Source organism: Nomia melanderi, chromosome 7 (assembly GCF_051020985.1).
Source record: "Nomia melanderi isolate GNS246 chromosome 7, iyNomMela1, whole genome shotgun sequence".
In the NCBI taxonomy this organism is placed as follows: Eukaryota; Metazoa; Arthropoda; class Insecta; order Hymenoptera; family Halictidae; genus Nomia; species Nomia melanderi.
Window position 1 is genome coordinate 17,795,647 of NC_135005.1, and position 18,262 is coordinate 17,813,908.

General features: G+C 49.5%; 1 protein-coding gene across 3 annotated transcripts in view; it reads right to left on the minus strand.

The window, feature by feature from the left end:
• The window catches only part of Pkn (serine/threonine-protein kinase N), a 50,463-nt gene that overhangs the window by 25,646 nt on the left and 6,555 nt on the right, over positions 1–18,262 (minus strand). For all 3 annotated transcript variants that reach the window (XM_076369344.1, XM_031972341.2, XM_076369345.1), the window contains exons 2-3: positions 16,851–16,979; positions 12,781–12,982 (exon numbers count right to left, since the gene is read on the minus strand). In XM_076369344.1, coding sequence (XP_076225459.1) covers positions 12,781–12,982; positions 16,851–16,979 — 331 coding nt within the window. The remainder of the gene's footprint in view (positions 1–12,780; positions 12,983–16,850; positions 16,980–18,262) is intronic.

An 18,262-nucleotide genomic window follows, 5' to 3' on the forward strand; every position in this document is an offset into this window, starting at 1 on the left:
GCAATTAGTCGTACGGCGAGCGGTATTAAACCGCGCGGAGATTAATGAGCGAGTCTGTGCCGCAATTAAAGGACTCACCGTGGAAGATCGTGCGCGGGGTAAATTAAAATTTTTAATCCCGGCTGTCTATAGGCTGTAACACGGTTTCCTCGCGCGCCGGACGCGCGGCGGCGGCTCCTGCCGGCATCCCCCTCGTCCATTCATGATTTTTCCGCGTGTCCGCGCGATTCACGCGATCCACGCGGACGCGGGCTCATGGAGCGTAACCCTCGTGGGCCTGGGTCAGTGTTTCTCAACGTGATAGGATTCAACTGCCCCGAATGCAATTTGTTTATTGGCAATCATTCACGTATATCGCGATTCTGTTATTCTAAGGTACGGACGGTATCGGAGCTTAATTCCTTGAGAACAATCGCGATACGAACGTGATCGTTGTCGAATAACATTTAACCGTTTGCGAACGAAGATTCTTTGAAGTATACAAAACCTTCGGCAGAAACCAGGTTACATATCGGACGCTTAAATAATAGAGAGAAAGGAAACTATGTACCGATCTCTTGCTGTTCAAGTTATTAAATCAGTTATTTACAATTTAGTGCTCCGAATATGGAAGTTTCATCTCGACGAAATGTCGACATTCGTCCGCAAAGGGTTAATGCAAGTAACTATGTAACAGTGTAAGATAAGAATCACGATACTAAATAATAATCATCGGCACCATTCGTCTTTCTCATGAAAGAATACAGAAACTTTCATCTGATCTTGTTTCGCTGTTACGTCAGAGGATGGACATCAAGATCTACGCAGCGCCGAGGCGGATGCGCGGCGGAAAAAAGGTTGGGAGACACTGGCCCGGCCGCTTCCTACGAACGCTAGACATTAACACAAGGAGTAATTGTTGCCGCGAACGGGGTTCGAGCGCCGGACCCGCAACATCCTTATTACGGGACTGATTAAAATAATTAGCGTGACTAGGATGAGTTCGGGCTGTAGCCGGCGCGAACTGAAATCCCGGCGGTCGCTCAGCCGCGCAGCCGAACCGTCCTCTCGCGGGGTTAACGATCAGTTGCATCAGCAGCTCGCCGCAGCCATCGCGACACAATCTGTTATTAATTAGCGTAAATATTACTCAACCATTGTGCGCGGCGCGCATTGCTGCACGCGGCGGAAAGAAATTCTCGTTCTGGGAACGCGCTCGCGCTCCCTCGGCGAAAATAGACACCGGGAAACGAATAATTCTCTCTAGCACTCGAAATCTGGGTATTTCTGGATTCCGGCTCTAGCGCGGTGCGCGGCTTGCAGTGTTTTTCTTGGGGAAACATGGGACGAGGAGGCCGCGCGAGTGATCGAGCAGGAAAATTTGATACTCCGAGAACACCGATGGGAATTCGAGGAAGAGAGAGGGAGAGGGAGATTCTGTTATAAATCGCAGCCATTAAACGCTTGTTTATCCTAGACGAATGTCAACATTTAGGAGACCAAACCTTCATCTTTGGAATACTAAGTTGCAAACAAATGATTTAGCTACTCGAACGGCAAGAAATCGGTGTAGTTCCCTTATTCTCCATTATTTAAGCGTTATCTAATTTGGTAGAAGCTGCAGGTTATACTTTAAACAATCTTCGTTCGAAAAGGGTTAGTACTAGAATTGCCAAACGATTAGGATCATTTAGTCAACGAATCATCTAGACTCTAGAAGAGTGCGTTATACGAATACACGAATATATTTCGTAATCGCTTGCGAAAGCGTTTTCATAACATCAATAATAGTAGAATAGAAACGTTTAAGTGGTAGTTCCACCGTTAATTACATTCTCCCCGTTCCGTTCGGCATTATTTCACGGTTTGAAGGTTTCCAAACGCTTTACCCCGCCATGGCGGCGCAAAGATCGGTTTAACGATCGTTCGCGCGCTGATCTTCTGAATCACTCTGCAGCGAGCGACTACCGGCGTTTATTAAATCGTGTACCGTTTAAATGATCGGTTACCGGCGAAGAAAATTACGCGACCGGTTCGCTGGAAAACGTGGCGCTCGACTGTTCGCCGGGTCCGCTAAAATCCGAGCCGGGTCGTCGATTAGTCGATACGAATCATGACCGGCGGCCGATTTCCCCGATAAGCGTCGCGATTACCGGAAATTGCGGTTCGGTCTCGTAAACTGCGAAACCGAGGGAACCGTGGAACAGGTTTCGCCGATAACGCCGACGGAACAGCCACGGTGCCGATCGAACGTGTACAGCAGGCCCGTATCAGTCGAATCTGTGGACCGTTTTCTCTCATTGAACCGGCCGTGGGCGTGAAAACGCGCGCAGAAGCGATCGGTTCGCACGCACGCACGCACGCACGCACGCACGCACGCACGCGTCAACGACAGCTCGCGCGAGTTCGCCGGTACATTTTTGTAATTCGTGACTCAGACCTTATCGATCAACGATTTTTCATTCTGTCGCGCGATGACGACACGCGGGCATGCCTCGAATACGCGCGCCTTTAAATCACGGGTATCGGGAAATCAATCACCCGACGGAAAAATCGATCGACCGGCTAGGTGGGACGAAGTTTCCTATAAAACGCGCGGATCGAGTGAAAGCTGCCGGACTTCTCGCGTTCTTTCGGTTAATCAGGTGTAGCTGTTTTTTCCCTTGGGACCCGGCTACTTTGTTGCGTTGGCAATTAAGTTGCTCCGCGTGAATTCTCCTGATCGACGGCAGTTTTAGAACCGTTGGGGACAGTTTTCTACGGAAAATTAACGCTAACCGCGTCGCGAGCCGGTTAAACGACCGATTTTAAAATTCGATTGAAAGTTCTGTGTCTCTTCTTGTTCAATTAATTTCATAATGATTCCTGTATTGCCCGATTAACACGTTAAGCGCCACGAAGTCTCGGCAGTTCTTTAGAGAATTATTCTTCCGTAGCGAAGATTTCGTAATAATTATTCATTTCACGTTACAATACTTGCATTACACTATTATCAACTTTGTTGAATTGTTTTCGAGTAATTCAGAAGCGTCGGTCATCGGTGAGTGACACGTTTAACCCGCTAATGAGTGTCTCGATCTTCGTCTGCCCCATTGTTCCCATTTCCACTGGGAAAAATCTCTCGGCGCAACCCGTTCGCGTTTACATTGTAGCTGTTTATTTAACCAGCACGCTCGCGACAAAATCCGCCGGACGAGATCATCGAGATCATCCGACGGCCGAGCGAGCCGCGAGACGTGATTCGCGATCGAAAACGCGCGAGTTATGTAACGCGTTGCGTTTATCTGGGAGCTGTTCGGCCACTCAAACGAACGCCGTGCAACGATAAACGGCCAGGCGAAAGAGAGAGACGCGCGACCGCGGCCATAAACCAAGAGAGTTTTACCGAATCGTCGTCGTCTCGCGCCCCGGTACCGGTATTTCACGATTTTAATCTGGAAACAAGGACCCGGGCGCGCACGTATGACGGCCGGGGCCGCGCGCGCCAGAAATTTATTAAGTCGCCAGCGATTATATTAGGCTGCCACCGTTATTATCTATCGCCGTGACAATCATTTTGCTCCGTACAAATTGGAATTTCTGTTGGGAGCCCGTTCAACGGACGTGACCGCGTATTTCAGCGAACGACCGACTAGCTTCGCTAACCTCACCGAAGCATTTCGCCAATTAATCATCGGACCCGAGCGATCAAAATCTCGAACGTATCGATTCGGAAACGACGACCGCGCTAATAAGAAAACGTTTCAGTAATAACGCGCATCCTTGAGTGATACGTGAAATCATCGATAATTCCCGATGTTTCTCATCGACTTATCTATGACTACGGTCCGAGGTATTTGCGGAATACAGGAAATTCATTGCAATAACGGCTCTGACTGTTCGACCGCTTATCGCGAAGCGGATCGGACCTTATCTGCCGATGGCCAGCGTCGATTAGAACTTTTCAAGCTCTCGATTGCAATCTGTACGGCAACGTTAGCGTGTAACACGGGCGTTCGTTAGATTTATCCGACCATGCTCGATAGAATCATTGAGATCCGCTAGTTTACAATTCCAACGATCCCACTCCCGACCTCGCGCAATAGTACGCGAAAACAATATCGACGTAATTGCCCGAGCGCTCTTATCTGCGAGCGAAACTCCCCGGGATGCGCGGAGACACTCCGAGAGCTATCCGCGTTAGCAACTAAGAAGCTACATTCTTGCTATTCATGGTCGGAGCACTTACCGCCCGATGAATTTTACATGCGTTTCAGTAAAGAACGCCGGCGACAGGGTCGGCGACCGGCCATTTTAACGGGCAACGGGGATCCTAGCTGAAAGCCCGACGCGGGTCCAACTCGCAAATCATTTCTGACTCGGCGGAACACAAAGGGCGCGAGGGTTCCGCGCGCCGGGAATAGAGGAAACCGCTCCGGCGAACCGTTACTTCGACGAACGAGCGGGTACCCGCTGCTGCCGCTACCCCGGACGGCATTATCGTAATTCCGGGACACGCCGGGATAAGCGACGGTTCCGCGGGGAGTTCATGCGTGTCGCGCGATATCTCTGTTATTGGGCCGGGGTCATTAAATTTCTAAAGTTCCCGCGAACCGTCGCCGGATTTCGCGCCAGCCACTTACCGTGATTTAGGGTTTGACAGCGGTTCATAGAATAGGAAAGCGGAGACTTTCACTCGCGCCTCCGCTGGGAAAAATAAAGGGCGGAAGTACCGGGAACGAGCCAGCCGAATAAGCTGCGCTTTTGCGGCGCGCGGAGCTGCATTGTCGCGGCCGGAATTTCATCCAGCTAGAATATTAACCCTTCGCGCATGAGTGGCGACTACCAGCCGGTCGATTCAACGCGGGAGAAATGATAGAGTCTAAAATTCAATATTAGATCTCGCGATAGAGCGCGAAACATAGAAATCGAACTGTCCTATCCTTCGCGTTACGCAAGATTTCTATCAGTTGCAGATAATATCGCCGATATTTCATTGGAAGATAGCGAGCATTTCGAACGGAATATATACCGTCGAGTTAGAAAGGGTTAATATCGAACCTCTGCGAGGATCTTTCGCTTCCCGCGACTCGTCGGACCGCGACCGCGCGCGAATAGCAGATTTCCCTCGGCCTCTTCTATTCGCAGAGTATTTTTCTCTCGGCCGTTTCCAAGGTAAATGGGTCGAGAGAAGCCGCGTCTCGGCAGGACTCGCGCGTTCTGCCGGCCAGTTAGCGAGGAGGATCCGAGAGCTAGAGAAGCAGGTAGCCCCCGAAGAAGAACGCGGAGGACGGAGGAGGGCCGCAGGGTCTCTCGCCGATACCTTCGCAGCGTGGAATGCGAAAGCGTGGGTTCGGTTCGGTTCGGTTCGGGCTGAAACGCGATCTCGATCCGCGTCGGAGCGGGCCGGGCTCAGCGCCTCGGGCTCGATACGCCGCGCGAGCCCGCAACGGGACCGATCCGATCCGCCGATCTTTCGAACGATCGAGAGGCCCGGTAAACGCGCTCCCGATCGTACTGTGGACACGCGTGTCTACAAGGCGGTTCAAAATGTCATGAGCACCGCAGCGTTCGTTCTGCACCGCTCGTTTCATGGGAAAGGAATCACGAAAGTGCAAAATTCATCGCTACCTTGAGTAAAGGGCTAAGATTTCTTAATTGCATCGTGTTCTACTCTTAATAATGTTTTTCGTGTCTTTTAAAAGGTATTCTCCTGTATTGTCTATAAATCGTCAAGGTACATATTGTAATTACCTTAACCGTTCGAATGCCAAGCGGTTCATAGAACCAGATGAAGTTTATTTGTCCAATTTTCAATTCTGTTATTTACTCGGAAACGAACAAACGAAACGCTCGCAGTCTTCAGAATTTTTTCTGTCAATAGGAAAGCGCAATTCACTTTTCGACGGGATTTCCGCATAAACTCGTGCCACTCTTAATAGCGCGACGAGTTTCGCGAGCACTCTGTTACGCGTCCTTCTCCGTCGAACGAAAAGCGAGGAATAATGCTGCGCTGGTCGCGGCGTGTATTTTTGAAACGCCCTGTACAGGCGCGCTCCGATCGAGACGACCGAGCGTTTTCACTGTCCCTCGCGGTGGAACGCGTATTACACGCACGTACAGCTCGGGGAACTGGAAAGTGAAGCCGGGAGCCCCTCGTGCACGGCGTTCGTTATTCGCCTCTTCGGCGAGGACGAGACCGGGGAGTCCACTTTCTCCCGAGTCCCGTGCTCCGCCGCCTCGTCCCCGGTATCTGCTTCCAAATCTACTCTAATTTTTGGTAATAAGCGGACTGCGGGTTTCTACGCGTCCGAGACACTCGGAGGACGCGCGACCGCGTACGAGTAGAAACAAGAAAAGGAGGACTTTCAATCAGTTCAACGGTGGAAGACATTTTTGTGGTTTGGGTTATCCGCACGAGCGACGAACAAAGGGAGAGATGGAGTTTGGAGGAAGGCTTCTTCGATTGTTATTGAAACTTTTTGGAAATCTGGATTATGTGTATTCGTCGCTATTCCGAGACTAACGAGCAGAGAAACGTAATCTAATTATTAGAAATAGTGGCAATGACGCCGTCCATGGATTCGGCGGAATAAAATTCGAATCGATTAAAAAGATAAACGAATGTCAATGTCTATGGCAATATTTACGACACAAGTTAATGTAGCCGTTCGTTAATCAATTCCACCGGACAGACGTGTTTACTTGTTGTCTCGGTGAAATGAAAACTGATTCGCCGTTCCATTATAAACATCAATACTAACGAACGGAGAAATGCAAATATCCGACGTGCGCGTCTCGCATGCGTGTCGGATGACACGAATATACGGAGGTTAAAAAAGAAGCGGCTCCGGATAAAGTTCAACTTGAAATATTTCGAGAGTGCGTCACGTAAGTGAACGGGTCGTCGATGACGTCGTTCGTGGCGTCCGGATAATGATAAAGTGCATTTTCGAGCCGAGATACGCACAATTACCCCTTTAACGAGCAACCGTCGCCCGCGTACGCGCGTCACTGGCGAACTATGAACGAATTTTCAAGCTTCCATTCGATCGTCGATCGAAAGTCGCCGGTGCCATTCCTCCGAGCGACTCGCTCGCTCGCTCGCTCGCAATCATTTCAATTTATTGAAGAACGCCCGAGCGATTTACAGCAACGCGACGCGTCCTCTCGTCCCGTGTTCCAGATTCGCGTATTGGCGGGCGGGACGCGAGAATCGCTCGGTGCGTTTATGAGACGTTTAATAATAATCGCAGAAGGGTCCACGATTTCGCTCTACATACGAACAAGACATTATTATCGTTTTAAATAGACGCTCGGATTCACCGCGCCACCTGACCCACATTCCACCGTCCCTTAATTTAAAAACGTTCCTCTACACCGCGACCGACGCCGCCGCCGCAGCCGCCGTCGAGTTGCTGTTTAATGGCCCCCGACGATCGAGCGGCGATTTAACGGACGCCACGATACTCGAGCACGTCCACGTCAAATGAAAATCGATCTGCGAACAGTTCTTGAACCCTGGTGAAAGTCTCCTACGATCGTCCCCGTGAAATAGGTACGATTTCAACGAGAAATTAGGATACTCGAATCGAACGTCTTAAAACTGAAACGGTTCGCGGATATAACGCTACCATGACATTTAAATGTATCGCCAAGTGTTGCTGCCAGGCTGGACAGCAATTAAAAATGAAACATTTCAAACAGAAATGCCAACGCGGACGTGTCCAGTATCGCCGGGGCTACCCACGACAGACAAGTCGCTCGGTAATTGGATGAAATGAGAAACAGATGGCGAACGGTAGGCAAATCTCGCAGGAGGCGTGTATCGTAATGGCCCCCGTGCGTTCGGTGCCACTTAGAAGTTCCAATATTCGAACCAGTTTTGTCCCCGGTGGGAAGAGCTCTCCTTTCCGCTGCAGTCGCATTGTTATGGAACGAGTTGAATGGCACACAGGCCATCGCGAGTGAATGAAACGGCCCGAAGGCAGGTTACTAGTCCCGACAATGTATGATGACTGACTTAACTGGATTGGATAGAGCGTCTGGGTCCACGGTATAAATAGACGCTACCACTTACCGTCAATTCAAAGGGAACAGAAGACCGCGCGCGCGCTTCTAGCCGCGCGGCCGGCGAACAACGCGCAGGAGCCTCGGGCGCGTCACGAAGCGGCACCGATAGCGAGCCGCCGCTCCGCGTCCAGTGGCGTAACCAGCCGCTCAAGGTCGACGGAACGGGAGAACCAGCGATTTGCCGATGCTAGTCAACCCGACAGATTGATAGGCCGATTCTACTGACAAGATAGCCACGGGTTCGTTTGATCCAGTCACTGAATTTCGCTGACTCAATCCGTTGCCGTTCGATTTAGGACACGGATTGCGAAAGGGACTCTCGTTCAATGCTCGCAGCTGCTGCCAGAAGTTTCCGCTTCTCGCTCGGTCGTGTTGGGAAACTTTGTTAATATACCGATTTTTACCGCGGAGCTCACTCGATCGGTTGATATATCGCCCGTTCGCGGATGGTTCTTTTACGATCGTAGGAGAGGTAACGTGTTCAACGGTCTAAAGAAGGCGATTTGATCGCGGACAAACTGATTTTCAAGTTGACCATTTGCAGTTGAATGTTTTGCAATAGATATATTCAACGTTTATCGGTAAGATATGAATATATGAATATTCTTTCGAAGTTGCTAATGAGAAGACGTACGTACATTAAGAAACAAAGCCGTTTTCTGTGAATATTTCACGTATCGATGCATTACGCGAAGCATAATATTCAGATAAGACTGAGAGTGGCTATTAGAGTGAAAACGATTAGTTGAAATTTCAATAAGTGCACTGTCAGAGTTCCTGCAGGGAAATCTACGAAGAATTCGAGTGCTCGACAGTTCTAGTGTGAAGCGTTGCTTATCACTCGATTATCGTTCCGTTTGCCAACACGGGAAACGCTGCGAGGAGCAGTTGTTCGAACGTGCTGGGAACTAGAGCGGTGTTTCGTTTGAAAAGCACACAGGTGAGTCATCGCGTAGAAACTCTGCGAGATCCACCTCGCGTCGAGCCATTGTTGTTTTCGCGGAGTCTACGCTTCGCGTTGATTAACGGCCCGTTACTAATAGACTTATCGGCGGATCTCGAAGTTTATGGAGCAAACTACGAATATGCGACACGTGCAATCACAACCAGCCGTGTCGATCGAGAGAATTCTCAAACGAAACGGAAAAGTGAAGTCACCGTTTCGTCGGCGAATGCAATCTTCCCCGCTCTCGAGTCTCTGTTCCGCCTCCGATCGCATTCGTTACATTCGCGGGACGAATTAATCGTCACTGTGAAACCGGCGCTGCATTCTGCATCGTGCCCAGGTGCAGCCAGCGAAGCCGATTCAGATCATTCCGAGAATCGAATTGAGTCATCAGATGGAGAGATACCGGACGAGACACCGCGATCGCGGGGGATATCGCGACGAAACTGAAATTCTAGTAATATCACGCTCCTCGAGACTATATGCAACTTCAACGTTATTCCGTGCAAGTGATTGAGTCACAGTGTTGCACACAACTGAGTCACTCAGACAATGCGATTGACTGCAGAAAAAATCGAGAAATTTAATGTTTTTCAAGGTATTCTTAGCTTCAATATTTTCAGAACCTACGAAAAGGACTTGCTAGCCTAGAAGAAACGAACAACCGAGTAAATCTTTGAATAACTGAAAAGATTACTTATTCGTGTTAAAATTCACAGAACTCGATTTAAACACATTAGCATCTGACCAATTAAATTATCGCAGATTAGATCGGCAAAAGCGAAGGCTTATAGAAACCCTTTCGAACCCTCGTTTCGCGGCCCAAGACAATTTTCCCTGCCGAAAATTTCTTTCTTTCCTCAAGCTAATCCAGCCGGACAAGTGAGAAGGCTGAACGTCCATGTCCTACGCCTATGGCTGCTGGTGCAGTGCCATGACCCACGATTACGAGGATCGCGGTTAATCATTCCTAATTTATGCCCAGTAAACCGCGCCGTTCCAGCGCTGTAAAACCGGGTGGGGGAAACATGGCGCGCGGCCCGCTGCCTAGAAACGCCATTAGACCGCCGTTTCCGGATGACAATGTTCCGTTGACTGGAAACGCGTGCCCCGCGGAACGGGTCTAACTGTACAAAGTGACGTTTCCAATGCGTCCGTCGACCGAACCGGCTGACTTCCCGGTGATTTATACGTCGTACGGGTTACGGTGATTCACGGATTAAAGCGGCCATTCGGAGGGCCGGGACGCGTCGCTGGCGAACGCTAATCCGGGGAAGGCGGAGTCGCCGTTCCAATTAAACTGCAGGTCGAAACGCGTTACTTGGCCCATAACTATCACTTTTATCGCTAGCCGAGCAATAAAAGTTTCTTTACGACGGCCGGGGTGATTCCCCGAGTCCCTCGGCGGGGCGAATAATTTCATTAGTCGGGCAAATAGACAATAATACGAGGAAGATGGATCCTCGGCCGAGGGAAAGGCGAACCGGCGCCGGCGAGCGCGAACAAGTTTCGAAACTTCGACCGATCTTATCAAAAATCCTTGCGAGTTACTGCCAGAGGCGCGCGAGCGGAGTCAACGCTAGCTTTATTCGACGCGTCACCGCGACTAACTGGCTAATTTCTACACAGCGAGAATTCTTTGAATCTCTGGAAACTCATTTCATTAAGAAGCCGAGGAAAAAGTCTTAAATACTATGGCAAAGTAAACTATACATCGAGCCCTCGTTATTCGAGTAACTGAATTATTCATTGTTCTCGAATTTAGCAAAGGGTTAAGCCTCTAATTTCCAAGACCCAGCTGAACATCAATTCGTCAAGGCACAATAGAATAAATGTGCATAAAGCTACGGTTGAACAGCCACCGCGAATGACTTCATTAACTCGAGTGGACGGTCACCAGCGAATTCTCAGTCGCACGAGCCGAACTTGTCAGAAATCCAAAGAATGTCGAGTTTCTAGAGTGCGTCGGAGGGGCGGGCGCCCGCTAAACCGGGGCGAGGTGGTCTCGCTAAACCGTGGAGCGGCGCGCGAGTCCGTAGGTGTAACGGGAAGATTTACGTGCCCCGTTCCCAAACAAATTACCCGGGATTCAAAACACCGACGGCGGAACGCTGCGCGCCAGAAGCATAAACGATTTTTCAGTGCAGTTTATCAAAGCACGCATCGGTGGATCGTCGACGGAACGATCGAGCGCCTCGGGGCCGGACACGCTCGATTTGCCGGGCCCGATGCCGGGAATGAAGCGGTAGCTCGCATGCACGACCGAGCTTTATAAACCGAAGACGTCGTCTCGACGGCTCGTTAGCGGGTGGAGTTATTAAGTGGCCGCTCGTTAACGACACTGGCCGGTCGTTAAGCTGTGGTAGGGAGGGAACGCACCGGAACGAGTGCGCGCGGCTACGTGACCACGGGGGTGAAGTTTCATTGGACGAAATAGGGAAACTGCTCGGGCAGCCCCATCCTCGTTCCAATTCTCGGATGTCTGTGTTATTTATTGTTTTCGGTGATCGGCTAGACCGAAGTGAATCGGATCATAGGGTGAAACGGATCGATATAAGAATCCAACGCGTGTTTATTACGTTGTAATATGCATTTCGATTTTCTTATTCCTCATTTCGGAAAGGAGAGTTTGAATATTCATGTTTGTTTCTTATTGTTAATGTTTAAACGTGTTTACTGCATCACTGTCAAAGAGAAGACGGTCCGATTCGTCTTGATCTACCTTGAATCTTGCAGAGATTCGCGAAGGAAATCATGAAGGGTGAATTCTCATTATTTTGGATTATGTCGCCCTTCGTGCAAAGACTCTATAAGCGTTTAGTTGCTTGTAACTATTAATCTCAGCACGACGTATCGGTAAGTTGTCCGTGAATAAGCAGAAATATTAATTGACATGTTGGAAAACAGGGGAGCAACGGGCGGGAACGATCGGTTCCCGATCGCGGTCCGCTTTACGAGGGAACGGAAAAATAAGCGGCGGAACCAGACCGGCCTGTTCGTTTATGGTAGCCGGCTTAGACAACAATTACGTAATTATACGATCCGGGGGCGAAATTGATCGGCGTTTAACCTTTGAAAGGCGAACGGCAAAGGAAAAACGCGATTAATGAAATGGTGGATCGTTCTGAAAAGTACCGAAGCCTTCTTGTGCCGCAATCGTAAAGTACCATACATCGATTGCTTAAAACAATAGAAAAAAAAGAACTATATACCGATCTCTCGCTATTCAAGTAATTAAATCATTCGTCCGAAAAGGGTTAAGCCATCGAAAATTCTTTGAAATATACAAAACCTTCAACAGACGAACTTAAATCATAAATCAATTGCTCAAAAAATAAAAAACAAGGAAACTATGTACCGATCTCTCGCTGTTCGAGTAATTAAATCATTCGTCCGCGACTCAGTGTTCGAAACACGAGCTTCTCACGAGCATTTCATCTCGCGGAAATGACATTCGTCCGCAAAGGGTTAATCCAACGGCGAACGACGCAAGGGTGGACACACGCGACCGAGTCCCGATTTCACACGGTCGCTAAAAATCCTTGAACTCGTTCGCGGGGCAAGAAGCGATGGCCAGAGCGCGGACGGGCTAGCCTCGGCTCGGCTCTCGCGGTGCTCGCGAGGTTCCAAGCCGAGTTGGTAATTGATCGGCGGGGAAAGCCTAACCGCGCCGCGGCATTACATAAAACCCGTTTAGGCGGGCATGAAGTCCTGGCTTATCCTCTCGGTCAATGGCATGCAGCGTTAACGCGACTACAAAGATGGCTATCTCTGTCGGCCGTGCGACTTCGCCTTTTCCTTACCTTGGCCGTTCGAGTGATTTTGCTGAGGCGACTGGGGCTGGCCCTGCGTCAATATAATTTGACTCTCGAGCTGCTGGAGCTCGGCCTGCAGCTCGTTCAGCTTGCTGTTCGCCTTTTTCACGATCGTCGCTACGTCGGACAGCGCTTTACGATCGGTCGCAACCTCCCTCAGCTTCTCGGCGCCGGCCTTTATTTTCAACTCCTGCAACAGAGTGAGCACACATTCACGTTCGGTTTTTCACGCCGGCAAATCGGTCTATCGCGCATTCTTTCCTGCCTCCTATCCTTGGACCTTCGTTTCGAGTAGCTTCCCTCGAACGCGAATCAACCGAGAACCAAGTAGTCTAACAGATCCGAACATTAACTCCGACTTGGAACATTAACCCTTTGCACTCGGGTCGCTCGGGCGATTGTTCGCAGAGGTATCACAGCACGGAACGCTATAACGTACAAACATAAGTACTCGAAACAAGTGAAATCCAACGTTCTCCAAACATATAACAAACCATCTTAAATTCGATTACATCTACAATAATCCTATCCTACCTACACAGCGTACAAACTGCCGAGTGCAAAGAGTTAACAGATCGATCGCCGCGAGAAATCTCGATTTCTCGGTTTCAGTTTCGTCGGAGGAATGTCCGATTCCGTAAGTATCCGGCGACCAACGCGCCGAAGTAGCTCACAGCTATTAAATCTCGATTCAGACACAATAAAGAGAGTTCGAGCCGCACGCGTCGCTCGGTTTCGAATAGGAAAAAAAAAAGATCGATTCGGGATCGTTTATTACGCGCGGTAATAGGAATAGAATCGCGCCAGCACCGAAAGCTGTGCGCTCGACGTGCGCAGCCAGCGTTGTAGAAGGTTACCTGTGGAACAGTTTCGTTACAATCCACCAAACACGCTTCATTGTTCATTGTTTCGTTAACGCACGCACTCGAGCGCCGGCAATAAAGGCGAGGGGCAAGGATTCGTTTTCGCCCAGTCATCGGGAACGAATGCGCCCGGAATCTCGCTTCACGGAATCCAGATGCGTGCGATTATTATTATCGACTTATCGGTGTCCATCGGGACCACACCTCTTTTTCCCTCCCCCGGTCCCTCTCCCCTCGCCGGCAAATGAGACGTAAAATTATAGCAACGTTCCGCGCGGCTTATCCCCTCGTTCTGTTACCCCCCATTAGATTCCCTATAACATTTCATCCGCTGGCTGGCACCTGACGGCCGCATCCGTGCCTTCTAATCACGGGCCGAGAGAGCCGCGAATAATATTTGCGAGCGGCGATCAATGAGACGATCGCGTTACTTCATCGTTGCGCGTCGCGGGCCGTGTTTCGACTTTTACCGTCTCAAATGTACAGGCTGATTCAGAACGAGCGCGCGACACGCGTGGCATTCCGTTGAGTCACGAGCGACTCTCGTGCGACATTTTTTAAACGATTCACTCTGCACCGCAGGATTTCCCGGTGGTATCGGTTTTCTGGTACGTACAGCCGATTAGAGTAATGCCAGATAAGAACGCGAATCACTGGGATAATTAGAATTAATTGGTACGTTGCGGGATGTTAAAATCGTTAACGGCCGAGCGTTAACCGTTTCGCTCCGTTTTACCTTTGCTGGACTCGGAAGGGGATCTTTCCAACCAGCGCACGCTGCTTTCGATGGAACTCGCGTCAGACGGTTCTCGAGGAAATATCTGACACGTATTCTTAGCGGCCGACGTCGAACCGGTGGAAACATCCCTTGAAGTTGAGGGTTGAAAGTATATTTTTCACGATATCTCTAAAACCAAGGGGCGCAGGGAAAGAATCGAAATTGTTCATTTTCAGGCGAACAGTTTAAAAGGGAAGTTTCTATTTTACACCCTCTAATTTCAGAGGTATAAAAATATACTTTCAACCCTCTACTTTGAGTGCTCTCAGCTGTTCAAGATGTTGGTCGATACGAGGAAATTCGTGTGAAATATTTCCTTGAGAACCATCTCACACGTAAGTTTCATCAGAATCGACGTGCGCTGGTTGGAAAGGTTTCCTTATTAGATACACACATGCTGCTCGTGCGTCGTTAACACTAGGTTTACCACGCGGGTCATCTTGACCCATTTCGTACTTCGCGAGGAAAATTGCAGAGTCCGTTTACATTCTTTTTCTACCACTTGCACCGACCATACATCTGATCCATATATCTCACAGTTCCTTTTCAAAGAAAGTGCGATTCTGTTCACGGTTCAAATCGACCGTTGCCTAAACCTAAGGGCAAACCTAATTAACCCTTTACACTCGAGAGGTGACCGAGTCGCTAGTTTCGACACAAGAAAATCCTAAACTTCTACATGTCAACTAACATTAAGCATTCTGCAACGCATCGATACGCGAGATATCGAAATAAAAAATAAATAATTAGCTCCACGGAGCGTTACCTATGTCGGATCGGAAAATATCGAGCGTCTCCAGTGAAAAACTTCCGAGTGCAAAGGGTTAAACGCGAGATCCGCGGTCGAGTCGTTCGTTAATTATCAAGCGTTAAGTCCTCGTCGTTCGCGGCGGGAGTCGTTTACGATTCGACCCGATACCCGCTTTACGGGGAACAATTAGCCAGCCGCGCGGCATAAAATTCGAGGATTACGGATAAACGCGTTGGTCACGCGTTCCTAGAATAGAGAACCGTTCGCCGAACGGTTCGAAAATCCCCGACCCTGTTTTTCAGGCTCGCGTACGACGATTCTCGCGGAGGAACGAGCGCGATTACCGGACGCGCGCGCGGCAAGGGTGTAATCACATTTTTGCTGTCGGCGGAACGAGACCGTACGGATACGCAGAGGTCGCGGCGCGACCGCGGAAAGGAAAGAGGCCGAGCCGAGAGGAAGAGGAAAGGGAGCGTGGAACTCGTTTGCCGCGGTATCTCGGACCACCCTCGAGTTTCCATCTACGCCGAACCCACGTGTCTCTCCACGTACCCAGAAATTACACGCTCCATTACTGCCCCGGCGTTCTTCCATATTTAATAACAAAGCGATCGCCACGATAAATACCCGCGCGGTAATTCGCCCGCCGATTTTCCAAGTATCAACGTCGCATTCCGTTTCCTAGCTACGCCCCCTTCGTCGATTGTGAACTCTGATCAGAAGTCTGGAATCGAATTCGAACGCTCGCAGATAACTATCTATGTAGAAGGTAGAACTGATCGATAGATCTCTCTGCGTCAGGAGGACACTTTAAATATGTGAAATATTCGAACTACTTCATGGTGCTTGTTAGAAATCTGTTTCTATCGTAGTTCCGTTTTCTATGTTCGGAGACATCTGTGTTTGGATAAAGGTGATATTGATCGATATGTCGAGTCTCATCAAATTTCATAAGTTAAGTCTACTTTCTAACTAGTCTCTAACTATAACACGCAATGGCATATATATTTAGTATTACAAGCAAAACGATATAATTTTATTCTAAAAGTCCGAAACCTCGATCGATCTCCCCAAGAATCAACTGATTAACAGAAAGAAAATTGCTTTCGCCACCGATTTCAGTGTGAGCGTCGACGCATGAGCTTCTCACGGTACAAGAACGACAGTCTCACGGATAATTCCTTCGTCTAACCACTTCCCAGCAATTCTACCAATAAACAAACACGATGGTCGGAGCACCCGCGGAGGTGAATCTTATCTCTCCAATCCCGCGCGAGGGATGATCGCGTTTCTCCCTCGGAAATGGCCATAAATCCCGTGCAGGATCCATTAGTCACGCGGATCGTGCCGCGGTTTTCAACGAGCTCGCATGGATCGACGGTGGTCTGACACATATCGGATCCCTCCGTCTCTCTCCGGCCGAGGGATCAGCGAAAAAGGAGTGGACGCGGAGGAAGCGAGGGGATGCTCCCCTCTCTCACCTGTTTCCCACCCCCGTTTCCAGCGGACTCGAATCGTGCGAGCCGCGCTACCGTGCAGAAGAAACACGACGAGGAGGAGGAGGAGGAGGAGGAGAAGGGGGAAAGGAGGGAGAAGAGGAAAGAAAAAACGGGAGCTTCGGGGAAGAGGTGTGCAGCCGAGAAGGATAAGCGAAACGTCGACATACCTTGCGTATTTCTCGGCGTATGTGCTCCCGCAGCTCGTCGAGACGAGCCGGCAAGGGCACCTGGTCACTGCCAGCCACTCCATACTTGCTCGACAGTTCGTAAAGAACCGGGTGCCTGATGTAATCGCCCTGAAACAGATCCCGAATTCGATTATTCGACGCTGTTCCGAAGATTCGAGTTGCATTACGCGAATTATTGGAATCCGAGAGCAATATCGCGCGTAGGTTGAACCCTTCATGGACGAACATTGTTTAACTGCCACGTAAACGCTCATCGAAACTCTCAGGTACTCGAAACAGTTTTCTTCGTTAACCAGAAACTGAGGATTCTGCTGAATTAGGTACCGAAGGCTTGTATCTGCTCGCAGCTTGGTATTCCAAATATGGAAGTTTGATCTCGGTGAAATGTCGACATTCGTCCGTGAAAGGTTAAGTGCTTAGGGGAGGTTTTTCCGGAAGGTTAGAGGGTCACGGGCGCTTGTGGACTAAACATTGAAATTCGACTATTCAAATGAGGAACAATGAATGTTACCAATGTGTCGCTAAGTAGTCTCTGGTATACAAGATGATTTTCATTTGATAAATAACAATTTGACGCGAATAAATTCAGTTTCTCTATTTATATAACGTCGGAATCGAGACGCAGAGTATCCATTGTCATTGGAAAAACGCGCGTTTGAAAGGCCATTCGATCGGCAAAGTTCGCAGGCTCCAAGATCGCGTTTTATTTTGAAACGTTCGCGGAACGCGATACGATTGGCCCCGTGTTATTATGTTCTTCCTGCGCGAAAAGACACGGTTCTCCTTCGAACGCCCCGCACTTCGACGATAAAAGTCCACCGATCGCGGAACACCGCGCTTCCAAGAGGCAGCGACTGTTTAACTGCTCAAGGAACACGGTCCCTCGCAGCTTAATGCCCGCATTAACCGAGGAAAATTAAAGGATTAAAGGATCGCGCGAGCAGTAAACTTTTAATTCATCCCACGCGCGTTTCCTTTTATTCCCGTCTCTATCCGCGAGCCACGAATAATCGATCCCCGCGAATTTGCGGGAAAAACGGCGAGCGGCGTGTTGGCGTGGTCGCGTCGCCGGAAATTGTCTGGCGCGTACTGCGGATGTACACACCGGCCGTTCACTCGTTCAGCCGTTCACAGTTATAAAACTGTAGTCGCGGAGAGAAAATATTGATCTTACAGCGTTCCCCGGGGATCGCCGGTTCGCACGCATTCTGATCGAGACTATTAATACCGCTAATCGATCGATATTTAAATCGTTTGGCTCCCGGTTCACCTTGACTGAAATATATGCCATCAATTAACGCTTCGGCTACCGGATGCCGGCTAATAGTTACATTAAAAGGCGGATTAATCGTTTTCCAAGAAAGCGACGCACTTAAATCCTTGGGGTTAGG